Source organism: Danio rerio, chromosome 7 (genome assembly GCF_052040795.2).
Source record: "Danio rerio strain M-AB ecotype USA chromosome 7, GRCz13ab, whole genome shotgun sequence".
In the NCBI taxonomy this organism is placed as follows: Eukaryota; Metazoa; Chordata; class Actinopteri; order Cypriniformes; family Danionidae; genus Danio; species Danio rerio.
Genome location: NC_141027.1, coordinates 45,457,975 through 45,479,274, shown reverse-complemented (window position 1 = coordinate 45,479,274; position 21,300 = coordinate 45,457,975). Strand labels below are relative to the sequence as shown.

Genomic DNA, 21,300 nt, shown 5'->3' with positions numbered 1-21,300 from the left:
CCGTCGATCGGAAAATAGTGAAACAGCGGCGCGCCGGTAGGATTCAGCCGTCACAGAGAGAGAGACAGAGGACCATGACAGACCCCAAAACAAGCAAAGAGCAGAAGTATGATCGACAGCTCAGGTATGTATCATTTGTGTGTTCGAAAATCACATAATAATCGGGTTCGCACGACCAATTATTCTGCTTCAGCGGTAAAGTTTTCCTATTGCATTAACGCAAATGTACAGAGGCCCATCGGTCACTGCAAGAGCTTTAATTATCTCGTCAAATTCATCATTGTTTAATTTAAACAGCAACGACAGAATTAATCAGACTTCTCGCCTGGCCCGTCAAGTAACGTTAACGTTAAAGTAGCAGATCTGAAAACACTTCATATATTTCAGATTTGTTTATGAGCATTTCCAGCGTTATGGATGTGACATTTGCAGTAAAAACTCAAAACATAAATTCGCATAGAAAGTAAATTCCTTTTATTAATCGGGGGTCGCCACAGCGGAATGAACCACCCAACGTATCCAGCAAGTTTTTACGCAGCGGATGCCCTTCCAGCCGCAACCCATCTCTGGGAAACATCCACATACACATTCACACACTACGGTCAATTTAGCCTACCCAATTCACCTGTACCGCATGTCTTTGGACTGTGGGGGAAACCGGAGCACCCGGAGTAAACCCACGCGAAGGCAGGGAGAACATGCAAACTCCACACAGAAACGCCAACTGAGCGTGCGACAGCGCCACTGCCTCGCCAGAAAGCAAATGTTAAAATTAAATTGAAACTTTTGTTTAGATTTTCCAGAACAAATGACCACAGAGTTAAGGGACTAGAAAAATATCAATATGTAAACATGCTTTAAAGCCTATTTAAAATGAGGAAACATGCCTTATGGATGTGACAAAAAAAGTCTGCGGGTTTATAGTATACATCGTGCTTTGTATAAATTATGTGAATTACTTCTCAATCCAAAAGAAACTATGCTTATCCAAAGGATAATAAAACAAAAAATGAAAATTTTATTTTATGTAATATTTTCACATTTAAGTGTCGTTATGTGACTTCTCTCTTTTATGGATGTGACAGATGTTAAATTGCCTCTTGTGTGACTTTGGTAAATCAAATAGAATAGTTTAAAAACATTGACAGATGCAATTTGGGGTATTTCTAAAGTACTATAAAATACTTACACCAAAAACCCAGAAACGGTTTCGCTATTTTAGTAAAAACTTAAGTTTGACATTTGCACGGAATTGCTCTTGTTTAGATTTTTTTAGCTACTTCAATATACTTTGTTATGATGGGACAACATTTGGCCGAGACACAAATACTTGAACATCTGGAGTCTTAATTAAAATCTAGTGCTTAGTATTGCATATCACTAATCAAAAACTGAGTTTTGATATATTTACAATAGGAAATGTGCTAAATATCTTCACTGAACATGTTCTTTACCTAATATTAAGATTTTAGGGAAAATCAATAATTTTGACCCTTAGCTAATTATTTTATTTATTTTATCATTTGCCAAATATACCTGTGCAACATAAAACATAAGATTTTAGTCGAGGGTCACATTTATTTGACGATGTAATGCTATTTAGGCTGCCTTCCTCTCTGTATTTGTCAGATTTATATATAATGGTTGTTATTGAAGTAAAGTTGGTTTTATATTTGCACATTTGGTCAGTAATAACTTGTGACATGTTTGCTATATTGTTTACCTTGGTACTTTGAAAATTCAATATGAAATCACATGCAAGTATGACTTGAAAACAACATTAGCACATTTTATTTGACTGTGAACAATGTTGAAATTTAATATTCATTGGCTGCTAGTATAATTTCACTATTTAAAGTTTGCAAAGATTACTTTTGTGAAATGATATTATTAAGGAGAGAGTGTGAGTTTCAATATAAAACCAACTTTATCTCAATGTGGTTATAGACTGGTCATTGAGTGATTGAGATGTGTTTGTATCAGGTTGTGGGGAGATCATGGACAGGAAGCACTTGAAAATGCCCATGTGTGTCTCATCAATGCCACTGCATCTGGTACTGAAATCCTCAAGAACCTTGTGCTGCCCGGTACTGTATATATCTCACTGTACACCTCAAATTCTGGCACTGAGACGTGAATCATATTGGTTATTGTGCTAATGTTATATGTTCACTCCTCCTTTTTTAGGAATCGGAGCCTTTACCATTGTAGACGGGCACAAAGTGTCAGGGGAGGATGTTGGAAACAAGTAAATGTGTTGGCGTGATGATGTATATCTTTTTTGGAAATATAATATGATATATTGATAATTATGCCTGATTGCATTCTTTAATATTTTCTGCAGCTTTTTTCTCAGCAGCAGTGCTATTGGAAAGGTAAGTATAGAGCCGTGTCGATAAAACCTTCCAACTATCCAACCCTAATGTGGCATATGGTAATTGATACTGGGCTTTTTTTTTCAGAACAGGGCACAGGCGGCTACGGAATTGCTCCAGGAGCTCAACAGTGATGTTTCTGGAAACTTTGTGGAAGAGGTCAGTTTACATGTCTTCAAAACATATTATACATTTCTGTCAGCAAAGTTTTCTATTTAATTAATTGCAATACAAACTCAAGTAAACTCGGGTAAATCAAAACAATGCATTTTGGATTTTTTAAGATTGTTAAGACTTATTAGGTGATTGTAGCTTAAAATGAAAATGCTCGTAGTTTTAGAAAATGCCATGCCTTTGAAAGAAATAAGGTCTCAAAAGATTATATGTGTCATTATTAGTGGTGCAAGAGTGTATGGGTGTTTCCCAGTGTTGGATTGCGGCTGGAAGGGCATCTGCTACATAAAACATATGCTGAATAAGTTGGCAGTTCATTCCGCTGTGGCGACCCCTGATTAATAAAGGAACTAAGCTGAAAATGAATGAATGAATTATTAGTGGTATTTTTTAATTTACTTTTTAAGGAAATGGATTGTTTTGAAAAGCAAGGTTGTATTAAAAGGTGTCAATATAGACTAATAATTCACAAAAACTGCAAAATTAATCTGATGAATGCTGATAACTGATCAAATATGGCACATAGGTGAGGGAAATCCTAGACATTCACAGATTGTGTGATTAAGATGAGGTTGTTTCTTCTTGCCAAAAATATTTGTGGATTTAAATTATAGTTAGCGTCTTTATTTTAGAGGTTTAGTGAGGGCGGTTTGTTCATTTTTTACCTGATGAGCAAATGGTGCATATTTAATTATAGGCCAGCACAAGAGTCCAGTGGAAAGTTTGTTTGAAAAAAAAAAAATTACTAATAAGCCTTTGATCCTGATTGTGAGTCACATTAATTCAGTAAATTGTTCCAGACTTTTGTGTGTTTTTTTATCTCTTCATCCAATTATTATTTTTTTCTTCTTATCAGAGTCCTGATAAGCTATTGGACAACGACTGTGAGTTTTTTCACAGATTTAGTCTGGTAATTGCCGTCCAGCTTCCAGAAAGGTATTATAACACAATCCTGAAATGTTTGTTTTTTTCATTATTATTTTTGTGGGTGTCTTTGAAATGCATTGCCAAACAGACAAATGTTAGATTACATAGTTAGAACCAATTATGAATTGGAGTTATGAATGTTATTTTTATCAGATCAGCTTATGTTCATGTGTTTTATTTTGACAGCACATGTTTGAGGCTCGGTGCAGTGTTATGGGAGTCTGGAGTGCCATTTCTTGTATGTCGAACATATGGACTTATTGGCTACATGAGGCTGATTGTAAAGGAGCACACAGGTAATTGCCATTTTAAAAGCCAAATTATTTTTGAGAGAATACATGAGTAGTAGTGGAACAGGATGGTTGATTTGTGGGTGAGTGGGCTTGACAAACCCTTAGAAACACTCTTCTCTATATATCCAGACACTTTGCATCTTACAAGAAATCAGTAAAGATTGCAATGTTTACCTGTGAATGCACCACAAATCATGTTGCACTATTTGTTTTCTTCAACCTTAAAATACATCTTATGCACAATATCTTGCACAATATAGTTCTGTCTTATGTAAAAGTACTTGCTTAGTCTTAGGTTATGTGTATCAGGGCTCGAAATTGCGACCATTTTGGTCGCATACGCGCCTGAAATTTTATCTATGCGACCTCAAAATATATTTGGGAGCATTTGTGCGAGTGCATAAAATTGTTGTGTGCGACTAGTTTTTACTGCAAAATGTTCACCACACGTGCAGATTTGGGAGACATTCACGCAGAATGCATCTCTGCACTTGAAACACAAAACGCAGCACTCAGGAATGGTTTAAAACAGTTGTCATGTCAACTTGCTGCATTAAACAAAGCCAAGTCCGTAATGCTTGCCCCGCCTTCACGCTCTTCTTATTGGCCCACTGCTCTAGCACTGAAATATCAGATGTCAGTCACTCAGTCAATGCCTTTTGGCTTTGGATGACAGGGAGAGATACTACCGTGAAAAACTGTAAAGAGCTGAAGATGAGAATGAAGATAACACTGACAGATTTTGTTTTAGAAACCATGGCCTCTAAAGTTACAAATAATGACACATCTTACTAGTGATCATGTGCTGAATGTTAATCCACCATCTACACTTTTCGTAGAGTGGAAAAAATACTTCAATTGGCTTCAAGTCCGCTATGAAACGTCTGTGGGATGAAATTTTCAGGTAACTGTTTGCCACATCTAGCCTTGGCAACATCCGCCTTGGCAACTATTAGTGGCAGCTATATGTAAAATTTAACACCACGTACTGTACTGTACTGTACTGTACTGTAGCGTGTACTCGCTACTCATGAAAAGGCCGGTATTGCTATGAACATGACATATGCATATAATAAGGTACAGTATATGTCAAAAGCATCAGTGCAATATCAGACAGCACACGTGAGAACAGCACAGTTATATCGTTAACAGAGTTACTCATGTCAAGCAGTGCGTGCAGGGCCGGTGAGCGGTCCGTGTATGTTTTGGTCACTCAGTTATGTTATAAAAATCTATTTTCTTGTGATAACAGGATTTCGTTGAGACATATTTTCCTTACGCTTGCATACATATATTTTTTGTGTGTTAGTTTGATTACTGTTGATTTCAAATGCAATAAATATGTCTGTATAAAACTTGTAGTAACAGTGCTTATAATTGGTGGATGCGACTAAATTTTGGCTGATGCACCTAAATTCGTAAAGTTAGGAGCACCGGTGCTACCAAGCAAAAAGGTTAATTTCGAGCCCTGTGTATAGTTAAATAGTTATGGTATATGTACAGTTGAAGTCAGAATTATTTGCCCCTCTGAATTATTAGACCGCTTGTTTATTTTAAACAACTTTAATTTTTACAATTAAAGGCTTAAATAGGTTAATTAGGTTAACTAGACAGGATGTGGTAATTAGGCAAGTTATTGTATAACAGTGGTTTGTTCTGTAGAAAGTCAAGAAAAAAATATAGCTTAAAGGGGCTAATAATTTTGTCCTTAAAAAAGGTTCATAAAAATTTTAAACTTATTTTATTCTAGCCGAAATAAAACAATTAAGACTTTTTCCACAAGAAAAAAACATTGTCAGACATACTGTGAAAATTTCCTTTCTCTGTTAAACATCATTTGGAGAATATTTTAAAATGAAGAAAAAAATTCAAAGGGGGCTAATAATTCTGACGTCAACTGTATAGTTAGTAGTACACTGTATATAGGATAGTTAGATTACTGCTCCAGAATGTTAGTTATGTATAGGTGTAAAAAGGCTCTTATGTCCAGTTTTGTGTTAATATTTATGATTATGTTTATGTAGCACTGTGGTCCGGCGAGACATGACATTTTATTCCAATGCATGTCCACAAATGTAGTGAAATGATAATAAAGCTAAACTGAACTTGACCATATTTATTTTGCTCATGAAAGACTGACTAATGTCGGTGGAAATTTGCCTAAACTAGTCTAATTGTACTGTTTAGGCAACCCATAAATCTTTCTTTTAAGTAAATTTGCAAATTTATAAGAATTGCATTATTTGTGTCCCTGACTGTAGTGGTGGAGTCTCATCCAGATAATGCTTTGGAGGATCTGAGACTAGACCAGCCATTCACAGAGCTCAAACGCCATGTAGAGTCTTACGACTTGGACAACATGGAGAAGAAGGTAAGATTAAAGTTGATATCAGAGCGTTTATTATTGGTGTCCGTTTTGATAGTGTGAATTAAATCAATTGCAGTTCGTTATGCAATATGTTTTTGCTCTGTTGTAGGATCACAGTCACACACCGTGGATCATTGTGGTTGCCAGATATTTGGAAAAGTGGTACAATGAGGTAACGACATACTCTTGAGACCCTTCTGATCATGACATCTTCAGAATGTCAGACCTTCTCAAAGTGTGTGTTTTCTGATCCAGAACAACTCCCAGTTGCCCAAGAATTATAAGGAGAAAGAAGCATTCAGGCAACTCCTCAGAGAAGGTAATATAATGCATCACATTAGGAATTTATCAATTTTCTGGCCTTTCTGTAATTTCTTTCGTTCCTCAGGGATCCTTAAGAATGAGAATGGAGGACTTGAAGATGAAGAGAACTTTGAGGAGGCGATCAAGAACGTGAACACTGCTCTAAACCCCACCAAGGTACTGGAGCCCCTCAAGTTTAAAGAAATAATAATTATTATAGTTCTTTACATTCTGTATTGAGACTTGTCCTGCATTTATGTAGATCTCCAGTGGAACGCAGGACATTTTTAATGCTGAGCAGTGTGAAAACATTACCTCACAGGTTAGTATGGATATGTAAAACTACTTTCAAGCTCTATCTTTATACGTTTATTGATATATTTCACAACTTGACCACTTATATTGTACATTTGAATCAAAGACAGGTTTCCAGGGCTGATCAATATACTCTTACTGGCCAATTTATTAGGTGCATCATGCTAGCACTGGGTTTGACCACTATTTGCCCTCAGAACTGCTGAACTTCTTTATTTTACATTTAAAATAGTCACTCAAATCATTCTTGAATATTGACATGACAGCAGCATCACAATTACTGCATATTTGTTGGCTGCTTATCATGTGTGGTGTTGCTTATCTTGCCTGTGATTATTTTGATTTGACTTTAGTTTTTAACTATTAAGAATAATAAATCAATTAATAATAATAATTAATTATAAACGGGTCAGTTTCACCTTTATTTGTTGACAAATCTTTTTTGTACCTAAAGTCAGAATAAATTAGTTTTTTTCAGTCTATTGGTTGTCAAAATCTGTGAAACGTTTCATTTTGATTGTCTTATCATAGAGCTCGTCCTTTTGGGTGATGGCACATGGAGTTCGGGACTTTGTTCAAAATGAGGGGAACGGAAACCTCCCGGTTCGAGGAAGCATCCCAGACATGATTGCAGATTCAGACAAATTCATCAAGTTACAAAATGTGTATGTATTCAGCTTTTTCATCACTATTTGAAAATTCTCAGTAGTACAATGCTCAGCATATATGCGTAGACCCCTCACAAATCTATCTTTTAAATTGATATTTTTGATAGGAAGCTATACAGTATTATATTTGTGCATGTACATTAGACTAGTCAGTACCAAAGCCAAATCTGGAGCTTATCTAACAATAATTTATGATAGCGGTCCAAAAACCAGTACACCCAAATTTATATGTTATAGAAAAACATTAAATATAAGTAAAAAAAAATGAAAAAAATTTAGTTGAAATTTTGCAGGTTGTATTTTTTATTATTATGTTTTTTTATTTTGCTTATATTTACTGAGAAATGGATAAAAAAATATTAATTTTCAAAATGGGGTGTACTCAGTTATGCTGAGCACTGTGTATTTGATTAATATTGTTTTAATATGCCCCAAATTTTAGGATGTAAAATGTTTCGGCATACCAAAAAGGTTTTAGCATGGTTTGTGTTTATGCAAGTGAGACAAGTGTGGTGCTAATCTACAAGAGAAGGTACAAATAAACGTCCATACACCATGCTAATCAAGCAGTACAACTGTTTATTGCTGGTACTGACTGCTGATATCAATTATCATAAAAATATTCAATAATAATGAATCATACTCATGAACATTATTAATCGAAATACAACAAAATTGCTTAAAAGGCTAATAATGCTAAATAAAGATGGGTAATAAAGATTACATAAATAAAAGACAGATAATGAAACCCCAAGCTATTTGATATATTTATATACAACCTCAGAGACGTGTCATCATTTTCCACTTCAAAGACTGGGTAGCTCGTTGCAGTCACATTGGAAAACCAACACGTGTGTCCGAGAATGCTGGGCGATGTACGCTTAATCCTCACCTTATATAGTCATATTTATAGTCATAATTTAGGTGCTGGCCAAAAGTCGGCCTATTAGGTAAGAAAGAAGAGTGAGTTGATCAGGCCCACCTTCTCTCTCCGCTAGGTGCACATTATTTCTGATTGCAACGCACAAATTTGAGGTTTGTAGTGTCGGCATGATTATCTAGAGTCAATATTCTACCTCCTGAAATTTGGAGAAAGTTAACCTTAAGGTCATGAGACCCTTCTCCGGTCATTTGGTCATGCTCGAGGGTCAATATTTTACCTCCCGAAATTTGGAGAAAGGTGTGAAGTTAACCTTAAGGCAAATGTGTCCAAACTCGGTCCTGGAGGGCAGGTGTCCTGCATATTTTAGTTCCAACTGTATTAGAAACTTCCAGGGAGGTGTGTTGAAGGAAGTTGGAGGTAAACTATGAAGGACACCGGCCCTCCTGCCTTAAGGTCATGGGACCTTTCTCTGTTCAATTGATTGTTTGTTGAGCACAACAGGAGAAAAACCAAAAAATAACCCATTCCTCGCAAATATGCACTGCAATTTAGCCTGCATCTTACAATAATTAACTAGTGATGGCAAGATCTGATGAAGTCTTACTAATCATTGAATCTTTTTTACCCATATGTTTCACAAAAAGGTTCATTTTCAAGGCTTCATTTGCTCACATTACCACATGGTGGCCGAAAAGTCTAAAACTAGCAGCTATGTTACAGAAGACCTGATGTGATCCACTGTATTTTACATGTTAAGTCTTAAACAAAATAATTAAGAAAGAGATGTTTACACAGGCTGCGTCTGAAATCGCCTACTAATAAAATCGGTACTACGTTTACAGAAAAGTACATTCTATATAGTATGAATGTGAGTACGAGTTAAACTTGGAAACATTATCATTTGACCTTATCACGTGACCTATCCGTGTCTGTTGCATTGCTTTACTCCCATTTATGAATTCTCTTGCAGGCATCTTGAGATACCATAGTATCAATCGCATGTGCACTTCAGAATCTGGTATTAGTGGGTCATCTGGGTACTACTTGGCTTGCATAATGTTTTTAACTTACTATATAGTATCAAAGTATGCAATTTCGGATGCAGCTATAAACTAATCTATTTAATAAAAAAAATTTGTGATGCTGAATGATTATTGTATGACATAACTGTCATACATTTATTAGCTCAAAATGAATCGGGCAAATCTAAATAAAGTGTGTCAGGGAAGGGGCAATATTATTATCCTAAAACGGGATTGTGGCTGATTTTCATTGGGCAGATGGCAGTCAACTTGCTTGAGTAACTCAGCGGAGGATGTCGCACTCAATGGTTACGCCAAAATTTGAGCCGATTCCTGAACCAGTCAGGCAAAACGAGATTTCGGTCGTCGTCAAAACATTACAAGCTTCAATACGTGCTTCACTGAAAGCCTTCAGGATTACTTAAAACACACTCTGAAGCCTTGAAACAGCATAACATTAGTAGCATTAACTAAGAATTATTGATCATGACCAACAGCTGTACTGATGGGGTGGTTTCTGTATTGAATATGTAATCAGACTGCCTGTTGATGGTAAAAACTAGCATTTATTTGACATTTTCAACTTTCAGGTACAGAGACAAAGCCATGAGGGATGCTGCAGTTGTGTCCAAACATGTTGAAATGCTTCTACAATCAGTTGGAAAGGTATTTACTGTACATAATCAGCATACTGTTGTGCTATGATCTTTTTTTGCACATTAACGTTAATAATATGAACTCTCTGCTTGATCCAAAGACTCCAGAAAGCATCTCTGAACAGGAAATCAAACTCTTTTGTGAGTATATTCAGATATGCTTGTTTGCGTTCTTGGCCTTTGATGGTCCCAAATTCTCTTGTTGCGATTAATTGCTGAATTAATTTATCACGTATACACGGTATTGTCACGATATGAACATTAAGTAAAAAAAATGCTACTTTAACAGGTATAATAACAAAAAATATATAGTTTATTGATGTATTAAATATACATGTTCAAAGTAAACAGATGTTTGAAACAAACTAAATTGCTAAAGCATTATAAAGTACAATAGGTAACAATTTACAATGAAGGATCTTTAGTAAATGTTAAATAATAGATTAAAATCAGCAGTAAGAAAAAAACAGATATATTACAGTTATTTTGTTAATATTAGTTAAAATTACAAATGAATAGTATTAATTCTAAATTCCATTTAATACAACATATTAGATTTTGACTGATTTCGACACATAATTAGTAATTAAATCAGAAATTAGCATCACCTAAGATTAGGGCTGCACAATATATTGTTTCGGCATCGATATCGCAACGTAATCATTTACAGTTGTCACATCGTAGGATCTGCAATGTTGACTCTGGATTATAATTCATCATTTGAATATTTTTTGAGGCCTGTGACTGTGTAAGGTTTTTTTTAAGCATTCGGGCAAAGTAATTTGTACCTTTATTAACCTTAATTAGGATTCGTTTTATTTAATTATTTATTCAACAAAGACTATACAGTATTATTTTACATTTTACTATTCAATTACTCTATCTGCATACTTGTTAGACGTCCCAGGAAACAATACAATTAATTGTTTATTTAATTTGTATCTTTTTCTTTATTGTATTCTTCTAGGCTTGTAGATTGTTTTATGCTGATACACTTACAGGATCATCCCAACTAATCAACTAATTATTAATTCATTCCATACAGAATTAAAAGTTCACACTTAGATATTGCTTGACAACTGTTAGCAGGTTTAGCATGCTGTCCCGGGAGAGAACCCTGAGCTCTGAGATAGTTGAGCCTAAGGCTCCCGCCAGGTCTATAGAGCATGTGAGGGGAGTACGAGATCAGGTGGTTCTCGAGAGCTCCCCTTTTATAAAGGAGGAAAGGAGGAGAAAGGGGTGGATGGGGGGTTTCTTCGGAAAACGAAGATAAGGGAGTAAATCTAGCTAGGCTACTTATAGTGAGTTACGATAAATCTGATTGGCTAACTAATGAGTGTAGATGGGAGGCCAGCTGCAGTCAATTATATCACGTGCTCCTCTCGAAATTAGTTTGAAAAACTTCACTTATTTAAGTCATCTGGTGGAATTGTATTCATATCACAATATATATCACAGAATAACAAAATATTGCAACGATTTTAAATATTATCAGCTATAAGATTAATAAAAGCTTTTGTAGTTTTTATTTTAGTGAGGTTAGTTAAATTAACTAATGTTACCTATTGGAGACTTGTAGTAATAATAATAATAATAATAATAATAATAATAATAATAGTAGTAGTTCATTTTATTTATAAATGGCACCTTTCTGGACCCCCAAGGTCACCTTAAAATAAGCATCAACAGACACACCAAAGCAAATTAATAAAACAATTAATAAAAAATAAAACAATGGCAGACAAAATTTTAAATACATGAAAGGAGTTGAAGCATAAACACATCGAAGTGTAAAATAACATGGTAAAGGATAGTCATAGGAAAGCCTGCTTTAAGGGTCACGAAACATCAAAACTCATTTTTGAGCTGTTGACAGTCGCATATGTGTCCCACATTGCTAAAAACACTATTAGGACACATATTTTACAGAAAAAGTGAAAATTGGTTGTTTTTCCATTTTTTTGAGCAAATTCGTTCTTCCGATTTAAAACAAATTTTTTAAGCTGCGTCACAGCGATTAGATCCTTATGTGTAATCCAGCGTGTAGACTGGCTGTCTGTACCTGTAAGTGCATCGTGACGTCTTTGAGTGTGCTGCATTCATTCATGAGAAAGATTTTGTTTAAACGAATCAGCATGCTCTATTGTGTATGCGGTGCAACTTCATTATTATGCATGATAGCTTCGAAGACCGTTTTTACCTGTACAGTGTTCAGACGGCAGAGAGAGACGCCACATTGTGTTGCCAAAACAAGTGGAAGAGGAAGAATTGTTTGGAGACGCAGGTTGTCAGTATTGCTTTTATAATTTGCTGCATCAAAGGTTTTGTTTTCATTTTCCCGCTATGAGAGTGCAACTGGACTCGCGTGAGGATTACAGTGCACGTAATCCACCCTGCTGAAACAGGGGGGTTTCGTGGCCCTTTAAAAAGATGGATCTTAAGACAAGATTTAAAAGTGTTAAGACTGTCACTGCTCCTTTGGTCTAGGGGAAGCGAGTTCCATAGTCGAGAAGTCGATGCGTTTACTATTAGAGTACAATAACCCTAAACATAGTCATCAAATTTTCAATCAATATTTTAGCGTGTAATAGAACAGATTAATGAAGCTAATTTACTAATTAATGCCTAGGTCAGACTGCGTGATTTTAGCCCCGATTTTGGCTCACCGACAGGTTTTGAGAAATCGCCGACAAATGCCTGAAATCACAGGCAAATCGCTGCTCGTGCACGTGAGTGACAATCACACAGTATGAATGATCAAAGACGCGATCTGAGAGAATCGTCGATGAGTCGCCGATGCCTGTGAGATATTTGGCATGCTAAATATCTGGAGCTATCGCCGATTCAAATCATGCCGTGTGAATTGAGTTTTGACTGAAAATAACATCAGCCATCGCCTACAGCCAATGAGAGAGCAGCTTTCTCTTGTGTGTGCGTGTGTGTGTACCTGCTGCTGGCCAGCGGGAGGCTGGGGGAGAAGTTAAAAGCGCTCTTTTTCGGTTTATTTGGACCCACAAAATGGAGGAAAAACTAGTGGAGCAACCGTGTCTGTTTGACATTTCATACAGAAAGAAATTAGTTTATTAGCAACTTAAGTTGAGGAGAAATGGCTAATTCCCTTTAAACCCAGGTGAGCAAACATGTACATGTTCTACCCCATTAAAGGCTTCTTTCTCATTATGTAGTTAATAACAAAAGATATACTACTTGTTTTTGGCTGTGAGACGTAGTTTGGACGAAGTTGTCGGCGATTCTCCCTATAGTAAAGTCATGCAATGTGAATGTTTATGTCGCCGAACCATCTTGCAGTGTAAACAAAGCAGCGACGAAACGCCAGCCCAGATAGTCATGCAGTGTGAAAACATCTGTGACACGACTAGTTTGAAAATCATGCAGTCTGAACTCGGCATAAGGCACCAAGCATTTAGCTCTGTTATGAACAACACTAAAAATACGCTTTGAATAATCTTAAAAAGCACTCAAAAACTTGAAATAATAAATAATTATTTACCATATTTTTACATGCCAACGATAACAATATTGTGCATGTTCACTGTCATGGAATCTGAATTCTTTAATATCCAGATTTGCCTACTGCATTTATGAAATTCATGGTTAAAGGAACAGAATAATTATTTTTCCCATTTTTGAGCATTGGTAGTTTTCTCCACATCCAACCTCTTTGTTTAATACCTGTGTTGTGTGGTGTTTTGTTGTCCCACAGGTAAGAACGCGGCTTTTCTCCGAGTGGTGCGCTGCAGGTCTCTGGCTGACGAGTACAGTGTGGACACTTTTAATAAAGATGAAATCAGTACGTGTTCTTTACGGCCTTGTGGTTTATCTCAGCGTGTAAATGTTATGCTCACTGTTCAGGACTGTTTAGATGGATTTACTAACAGGGAATCTGATGGTTCATTGTTGTGTACATCCATGCTTGGGTGGTGTTAAAGCTGTTGTTTGTGTCTCCATAGCATCCTGTATGGACAGTCCAGACAGTGAGATGGTTCTGTACCTTATGCTCCGCTCAGTCGACCGCTTCTATCAGCAACACTCCCGCTACCCAGGTCAGAAGTAATCAGAGTAATTAGAACAGACACTTATTGGTCATTACAGATCTCTTAAAGGGTTTCAAGTAATTGTGTTTTCACAGCTATTACTGTTTTTCTGTGTTTCCATTTTTAAACAAGCACATTTAACTGACCACCCCTGAATATTAATGAAAATTATTTCATTAATTTTTGTGTCATTTCAAACCTGTATTGATTTTATTGATTTTTTATTTTTTGCAGAATATTAAAAAAAATCTATATATTTATGGAATGTATAAAAAAAAAGCATTGGTCACACTTTACAATAAAGCTTCTAATCTTACTGCATTTTTTTACAATAATTAATATTGAACAATACTTGTGCAGCATTTATTTATCATAGTTTACGTAAACTACAGAAGAACTTTATTTCCACTATGTTCATTGCTTGTTCATATTAGTAAATACATTAACTAATGCAATCTTATTGTAAAGTGTGACCATAACAACAGCTGCAATAAATGATCTGTAAATATATCAAAATACCTATTTTGAAGAAAATAAAACATGGCTGTTGTAGCCCAAAGTTTGACTAATGAATTGAGTCAAAATGAAGCTCTCTAGTGGCAGCACGGTTGCTCAGTGGTTAGCCTCACAGCAAGAAGGTCGCTGATTTGAGTCCTGGCTGGGTCAGTTGGCATTTCTGTGTGAAGTTTGCATGTTCCCCCCGTGTTCGCGTGGGTTTCCTCCGTGTGCGCCGCAAAGTCCAAAGACCTGCGCTATAGGGGAATTGAATTAACTAGATGGTCCGTAGTGTATGTGTGTGTGAATGAGAGAGTGTGTAGGTGTTTTCTAGTACTGGGTTGAACTGGAAGGGCATAATATATTGTGGAAGGTCTGCATAAAACATATTCCGAAATAGTTTGCGGTTCATTCCACTGTGACAACCTCTGAAATAAAGTCGAAGGAAAATGAATGAAGATCTCTAAAGCTACTTTTTGTAAATGTAAACAAACAATGACTTAAATTTTCATTTTAAGGTTAATTACTTAATTTCAGTTGTAATTTGCAATTAATTTACCACTAACAAATACATACTGCAACTGTTTATCGTTTTGATGCAGTGTTTAGAGTCTTATCTTCTGACAGCTCTTATACTGTACATATATTCACATTATTTCTACATTGATAATATGACAAAATGTTTCCTGAGTATCAGTTTCTTCCTGAGAATCAGTATATTCAAATGATTTCTGCAGGAACATGTGACACTTGACTGAAGTAATGTTGCAGGAAATGTTGCAGTTTTGTTGAGCATGAGACAGGCAGACTTAATATCTTATCCTTGAACAAAACGTTTATACAGTGGTGTGTTTATGAACTGTCACACTGATATTAGAGTATGATGTTTTTTTTTTTTTCTCAGGTGTCTACAATTATCAGGTGGAGGAAGACATTAACAAGCTGAAGCTGTGTGTAAACAGTCTCCTGCAGGAGTACAGTCTTAACGTCAATGTAAAAGATGACTACATCCATGAGTTGTAAGTTTAAGCTGACAGTTAAGCCTGTTTGGCCTAAATCTGTACTAGCTAAATATTTACACTGGAATTAGTTTTGTAATACTGATGATAAAGAGGCCCTCATTCTGCTGCTCCTTCTGTTTATAGTCAAATAGCAAGTGTAAATGTTATTTTCATGTCTTCCAGCTGCCGATATGGAGCTGCTGAGCCACACACAGTCGCAGCTTTTCTGGGAGGTCAGTGTTCATGCTTATTCACTCACTGTACTTTCACATCCCATACTATAATTTATATTATAAGGATGAGAAATCAAATATTTATTGCTGGAATTCCGAGTATAATTCCTATAGCTCAAGTAGTAGAGCATTTCACTAACAAATGCCAAAGGTGTGGGTTTGATTCCCAAGGAAAGCAATAACAAAAAAGTAAGTGTACCTTCTTGGGCTGGGCGATTTGACCTAAAATCAAAATCTTGATTAATTAAACATTTATTATGATTAATAAACGATTATTTTATTTATTTATTTATTTATTGCCGTCATAGTTCACTGACAGGGTTTGTACAATAAATCACAAGTAAAAGATTTTTGAATGAAGGGTGCATTACTTGATTCTAAAATAACTGAAGGAAACACACACTATCTACTATCCATGATTATTTATTGAACATCAACGTTAAACAATCAAAATTAAAACACACATTGCCTAAAGCCAAAAGTAACTTTTTTCTCATATAAAAGTGAACATAAATTACTTGCACTTTTGGAAACAAAATTAGTTTCAATGCTTTCAAAACGAGAAAATAAGCAGCATCTCTTCTAAATAAATAACCCTTGTATATCCTGTAAATAATATTTTTAAACAGTGCGTTTCTTGAATCTTCTGTAAAAAAAAAAAAACATTTTAATTTAAGTAATCATTTAAATTTAATGGAAAATATGCTATCTCAAGGCATCTCTGGTGCAGCTTCCAATCATCGTCATTGTAGTGCAAACTTGCGACATATACTGTAGTTCCTTTTTTTTTCGAGAGGTGCGCAGTTATGCGACGCAGAAGTATAAATCAGCCTAAGCTGAGATGGGTCACATGGCTCCACATCTGGTTGGGAAAGTAACGTAGACTAACCATGTTCCGTACACAATGATGTTTTGTACAGATTACATTTTAACGCCAATGTCTGCATAAATTCTTACGGGTCATAGACAAGCTATATATCTGTGTAATCTTTATTTGTCAATCTTTCACCCCCAAACACATCAGAGAGACTCCTACCAAATGTTTCTGATAAAATTCAGAAAGTTTGCTATGTCCACCTAATGCACTTGAAAATAGACAGTGGGCAAGCTAAAGGGGTGAGTGTTGCTTTGGATAGGAGACATTTAGAGCAACGACGATATGCATTTGCATGTCATTTATGCATCACACAATATTATAGTCTTTAGGAAAGGAATATTATATTATCACAAATTGTTAAATAAATTATCTTTTGTTAAATAAATGCTTTGAAATGGGGATATTTAAATGTCAGTTGTGGGGGGGTGATTGTATGGCGCAACTCCATCAGAGAGAGCCTGAGAGACAAACACTGTTTTGAATAATCTTTGTGCAGTGATGATGTTTATATTCATTAAAGGTCATTTAAATTAGCGTCAATTTGCATCTGTTACAAACTCGTGATGTTAAACTAGGGATTGGACTAAATACCATTTATATTGTGATAGTTTTGTGTAATATGGGAGAAGAAGAACCATGCATCTAGAAAAATACTGCCAAAAAGAGAATTTATTATACAAAAATCAAAGATGAACAGAAAATAATAATGATAAAGAAGAATAAAATAGATAACAACAAATAACAGTCAAATTATTATTATTATTTTTTACTTTTTTTAAAGTTTCTAAAGTTTACTAGTTGATGTAAGGATGTACGTCATGTGACATCTACCTCTCCAAATTCCCTGGGGACCACAAAGCATATCAGCAAAATTTCAAATTAACAATAAAAGAATATTAGTGAAGATAAACAAAAATAGCAAGAACAACTTTTGACAAAGCAATATAAAGTACCCCCCAAAAACAAAGAAATAACGTGAGGCAGATTAAAAAAAAAAGCACAAAACGGAATGCAAAAGCCTCTTCCCAACGTCCTACTCATCGTCTTTTTAAAACCCTGGCAACCACTCAGATTGGCCACCGAAGCCACCACGTCACCGAAGATAATGATGATTGACTGCTCCTACAGCCAATAACAATTCGAAGGGGGCTGAACCTGTAAAACCGAAAGAGAGAAAAGAGAGACAGAGAGAACAGGTGCGCACAGGCGCAAGAAAGAGCTAGAGAAAGAGACACACACACGCTAAATTCCAGGAGTGTAACAGCATCAATTTAATGTTTTAATATTTTTCAATTGTCATGCTATAATAAAATAAACATGATATAACAATTAAATGATTGTAAAAAAATCATTTCAAACTTTCATAAAAAGGTAACACTTTATTTTGATGGTCCAGTTGAATATTAGTTGACTGTCTGCTAAATATCTGTTAATACTGCTCCTTTAACAGACATTTAACTGACTATAAGAAACTTTGCAAGTACATTTCAACTTACACTAACCCTAACCTAACAGTCTACTTATAATCTAATAAGAATTAGTTAGCATGTTGATCCAATGTAACTTAATTCAACAAACAGACAGTCAAAATAAAGTGTGACTATTAAATATAACATTAACTTCAAAATAAACCCAATAATAGTATATTCTGATGTTGGTTTTTAGTAATACTTAAAGCAATGTGCATTTTTGCCAGTGAATTTAAGATTTCTGCCCTGTACAGAACACTGTTTTAATTGTGAACGGAACACCGCTAATACCTATCATCTTCCGTACACATGCGTAGACGATACTTTTCCCATCCTTCTCAAAAACAACTGGTCCAAAAGACATCAATCAAGATTTGGATTTTACAATATTCATCCAGAGAATGATCACACAAACATGCCTATCTGGCTTTCCATGATGGAGGTGTGGTCGTTTGAGTGCGCTGAATAGCGAAAAGGGTACGCAACATGGTTAGTCTACGTTAATTTAAGAAATTGACCTGGAAAAATTAGATTGATTATAGGTTCTGAATGTCGATTTCGATTATTTTTCGATTAATCGCCCAGCCCTTGTACCACTCTAAGACTGGCTGATTAATCAAAGGTCATTTAATACATGATTTAATCCTTAATACATTGGATAAAAGCATCTGCAAAGTGCATAAATATTCAAACAAAAGAACAGTTTATGTAAATATAATAAATATAAACGATTGTTTGCATTTTTAATAATCAGAAAGCACTTGACTACATTATTGTGGGGTGTAAATGCATCCAAGAGGCTTTGATTTTGAGTGCATGTGATAATCAGATCAATAGAAGGTGCATTCAGAGGTGCACCGGGACAGCTCTGACGTTATTCACTGAGGTTGTAAATGCTTTTTCTTTTTTTGTATTCAACCACTTAAGTACCATGTGGTACTGAGTGATGCTCTATAAACCATTATTATCTATTATATACAGAGCAGGTTGAACATTTCCTGTCGTACTCTATTCATTTCCATCTAACCTTGATGTGATTTATGAGTTTCTGTGACAAAAGCTCCTTTAATTTTCAGTTTAGATCAAGAGAACATTAATTAATGCTAGCTATATTAGCACTCAGATCAGTTGATGATAACTTTGATTTTCTTACACCGTACCCCTAACATTTGTGATGTGTCCATCAGATGCAAAACAGCTACAAGACACAGAATCAATTTAAAATAGGGGCTTCCGCAGTGGATGAAACTTTTCATTCATCCTGTTGGCAGAAGTACACAATTTTAGGGTCTTTTCAATCCAGAAACTTGGAGTGGTTTTAGTTCCAGGAACACCAATTGGGGGATCTAAATTAGCTCCTATATCAGAATTGGGTCTAACCCAGCATTGTATTTAGGGTGATGTAATTGATTGGGCAAACAAGTGCCATATAAAACACTGGCAGCACGATATTTAAAAAAACAAGACATAAACATGCAGATAAGTAATATTTCTGGGGTATTTACAGTGGGTTCTTTTTTTTTGACTCGATAATATGTAGCGCAACAAGTAGTTATAGCAAATTTTTTGCATCTTTTTGCTCTTACAGTCATTTTTTTTTCTTGTGAAGCTCTGAAGTAACATTCTCTATATGGAAAATGTAGTATTTTGGGGGGCCATCCCTCTGAGGTCCTATAACTATTTGATGTCTAATACCCCAGCTTATAAGAAGTGTGTGTAGGCAGATCTCTACCTAATTATGAAACGATTATTAAAAACACAAATCTCCCTTACCAAACTGCAATTTTTGGAGTTCACAATTGGTCATTTAAGTTTCTTTGTACTACATCTTTACAGACTTAAGTGTAATTATCGATTTTCGCTTTCATTTTAACACTTTTTGCACTGACTATCAGGGAAGTTATAAAAATATGATGCTGCTCCAGCCACAATATTACAGTAATCGAAATTGTGGTTGTGTCTCAAATGATTCACCATAGAGCAGGGGTCACCAATCTCGGTCCTGGAGGGCCGGTGTCCCTGCAGGGTTTAGCTCCAACTTGCCTCAACACACCTGCCTGGATGATTCAAGTATACCTTGTAAGACATTGATTAGCTTGTTCAGGTGTGTTTGATTAGGGTTGGAGCTAAAATCTGCAGGACACCGGCCCTCCAGGAACAAGTTTGGTGACCCCTGCCATAGAGTATGCACTGTGCCCTTTGCATTTAGTGTTGTGCAAAAGAGGTATTAAAGGTGAATATTGTGCAAAATAGGTATTTAAGGTTAAATATAGTGCAAAGGAGTTATTTAAGTTTGAAGTAAGCAGTGCAACATAATTGTGGTACATTTTATAGTAATCATCCTTTTTATTATTGAGTTCTTGTAAGATGGAGTTTAACTGAAGTGTCAGGTGCATAAGAAAAAAAAGTGTTTCTACAGGTGGTTTGTCAAGCCCACTCACCTAAATGAAGCACAATTTGAATTGCACAATGTTTTCAAGAGATATGAAGTGATTAAGAAAGTGTTCATAGAGCAAATGTGTTTACATATTTAAGGATATTAAGTACAATATCATAGTTGTCCTCTATCAAAAAGCTTCTGATTACCTGTCAGTTACTTTATTTGATTCTCCCCTTTCTTTGCTCATGTCTCTGTCTTTAAAAAACTTCTTTTCACTTTTATTATTATTGTATTTTTTTTTAGCTTGTAATTGATTTTATATATAAGACTTTCTTCATATCCTGAATTCATTCATTTATGATAATGTCAGTTGTAATGAAGCCCAGTGTCTGTTTGTTGTTGCAGGATCAGCGGCTCAAGAGGCCATTAAAATCATCACGCACCAGTTTGTACCTTTCAACAACACGTTCCTCTATAACGCCATGTCACAGACCTCTGCGACTTTTCAGCTGTAAAACAGTCATCTCCATCTGTTTCTCCATTCCTCTGTCGAAGTGCTGGCCTCAAATTGGCACTCAAGTTTATGCTTGCATTGGTCGATGGTGTTGCTTTTTAGACAAGACTCAACACTGATGCTAAATACTGAATAAACAGTGTATATCCAAAGGTTTTGTGTGTGTGTTTGTGCTCTTTTTTGTTTTACTGAAGACTGAATGGCTCTATTGTTATATTTATATAGTATTTGCAAAATACTGAAAAAGGTTTTTATAAATATCAAAACTTTAATTATCTGTAGTTTTTTTTTT

The 21,300-nt window shown here is 35.5% G+C and overlaps 1 protein-coding gene across 1 annotated transcript; it reads left to right on the top strand.

Moving 5' to 3' along the window:
- Nucleotides 1-11: 11 nt before the first annotated feature.
- On the top strand, nucleotides 12-21,160 carry nae1 (nedd8 activating enzyme E1 subunit 1). The gene is given in 20 exon segments (NM_200499.1): nucleotides 12-124; nucleotides 1,984-2,087; nucleotides 2,188-2,248; nucleotides 2,345-2,375; nucleotides 2,463-2,534; nucleotides 3,406-3,485; nucleotides 3,663-3,772; nucleotides 6,031-6,140; nucleotides 6,247-6,309; nucleotides 6,393-6,456; nucleotides 6,526-6,617; nucleotides 6,703-6,762; nucleotides 7,287-7,420; nucleotides 9,919-9,994; nucleotides 10,086-10,125; nucleotides 13,709-13,795; nucleotides 13,956-14,048; nucleotides 15,439-15,553; nucleotides 15,719-15,768; nucleotides 20,900-21,160. Coding segments are annotated over 20 exon segments (1,602 nt in total). The 5' UTR covers nucleotides 12-74; the 3' UTR covers nucleotides 21,010-21,160.
- Nucleotides 21,161-21,300: the final 140 nt, after the last annotated feature.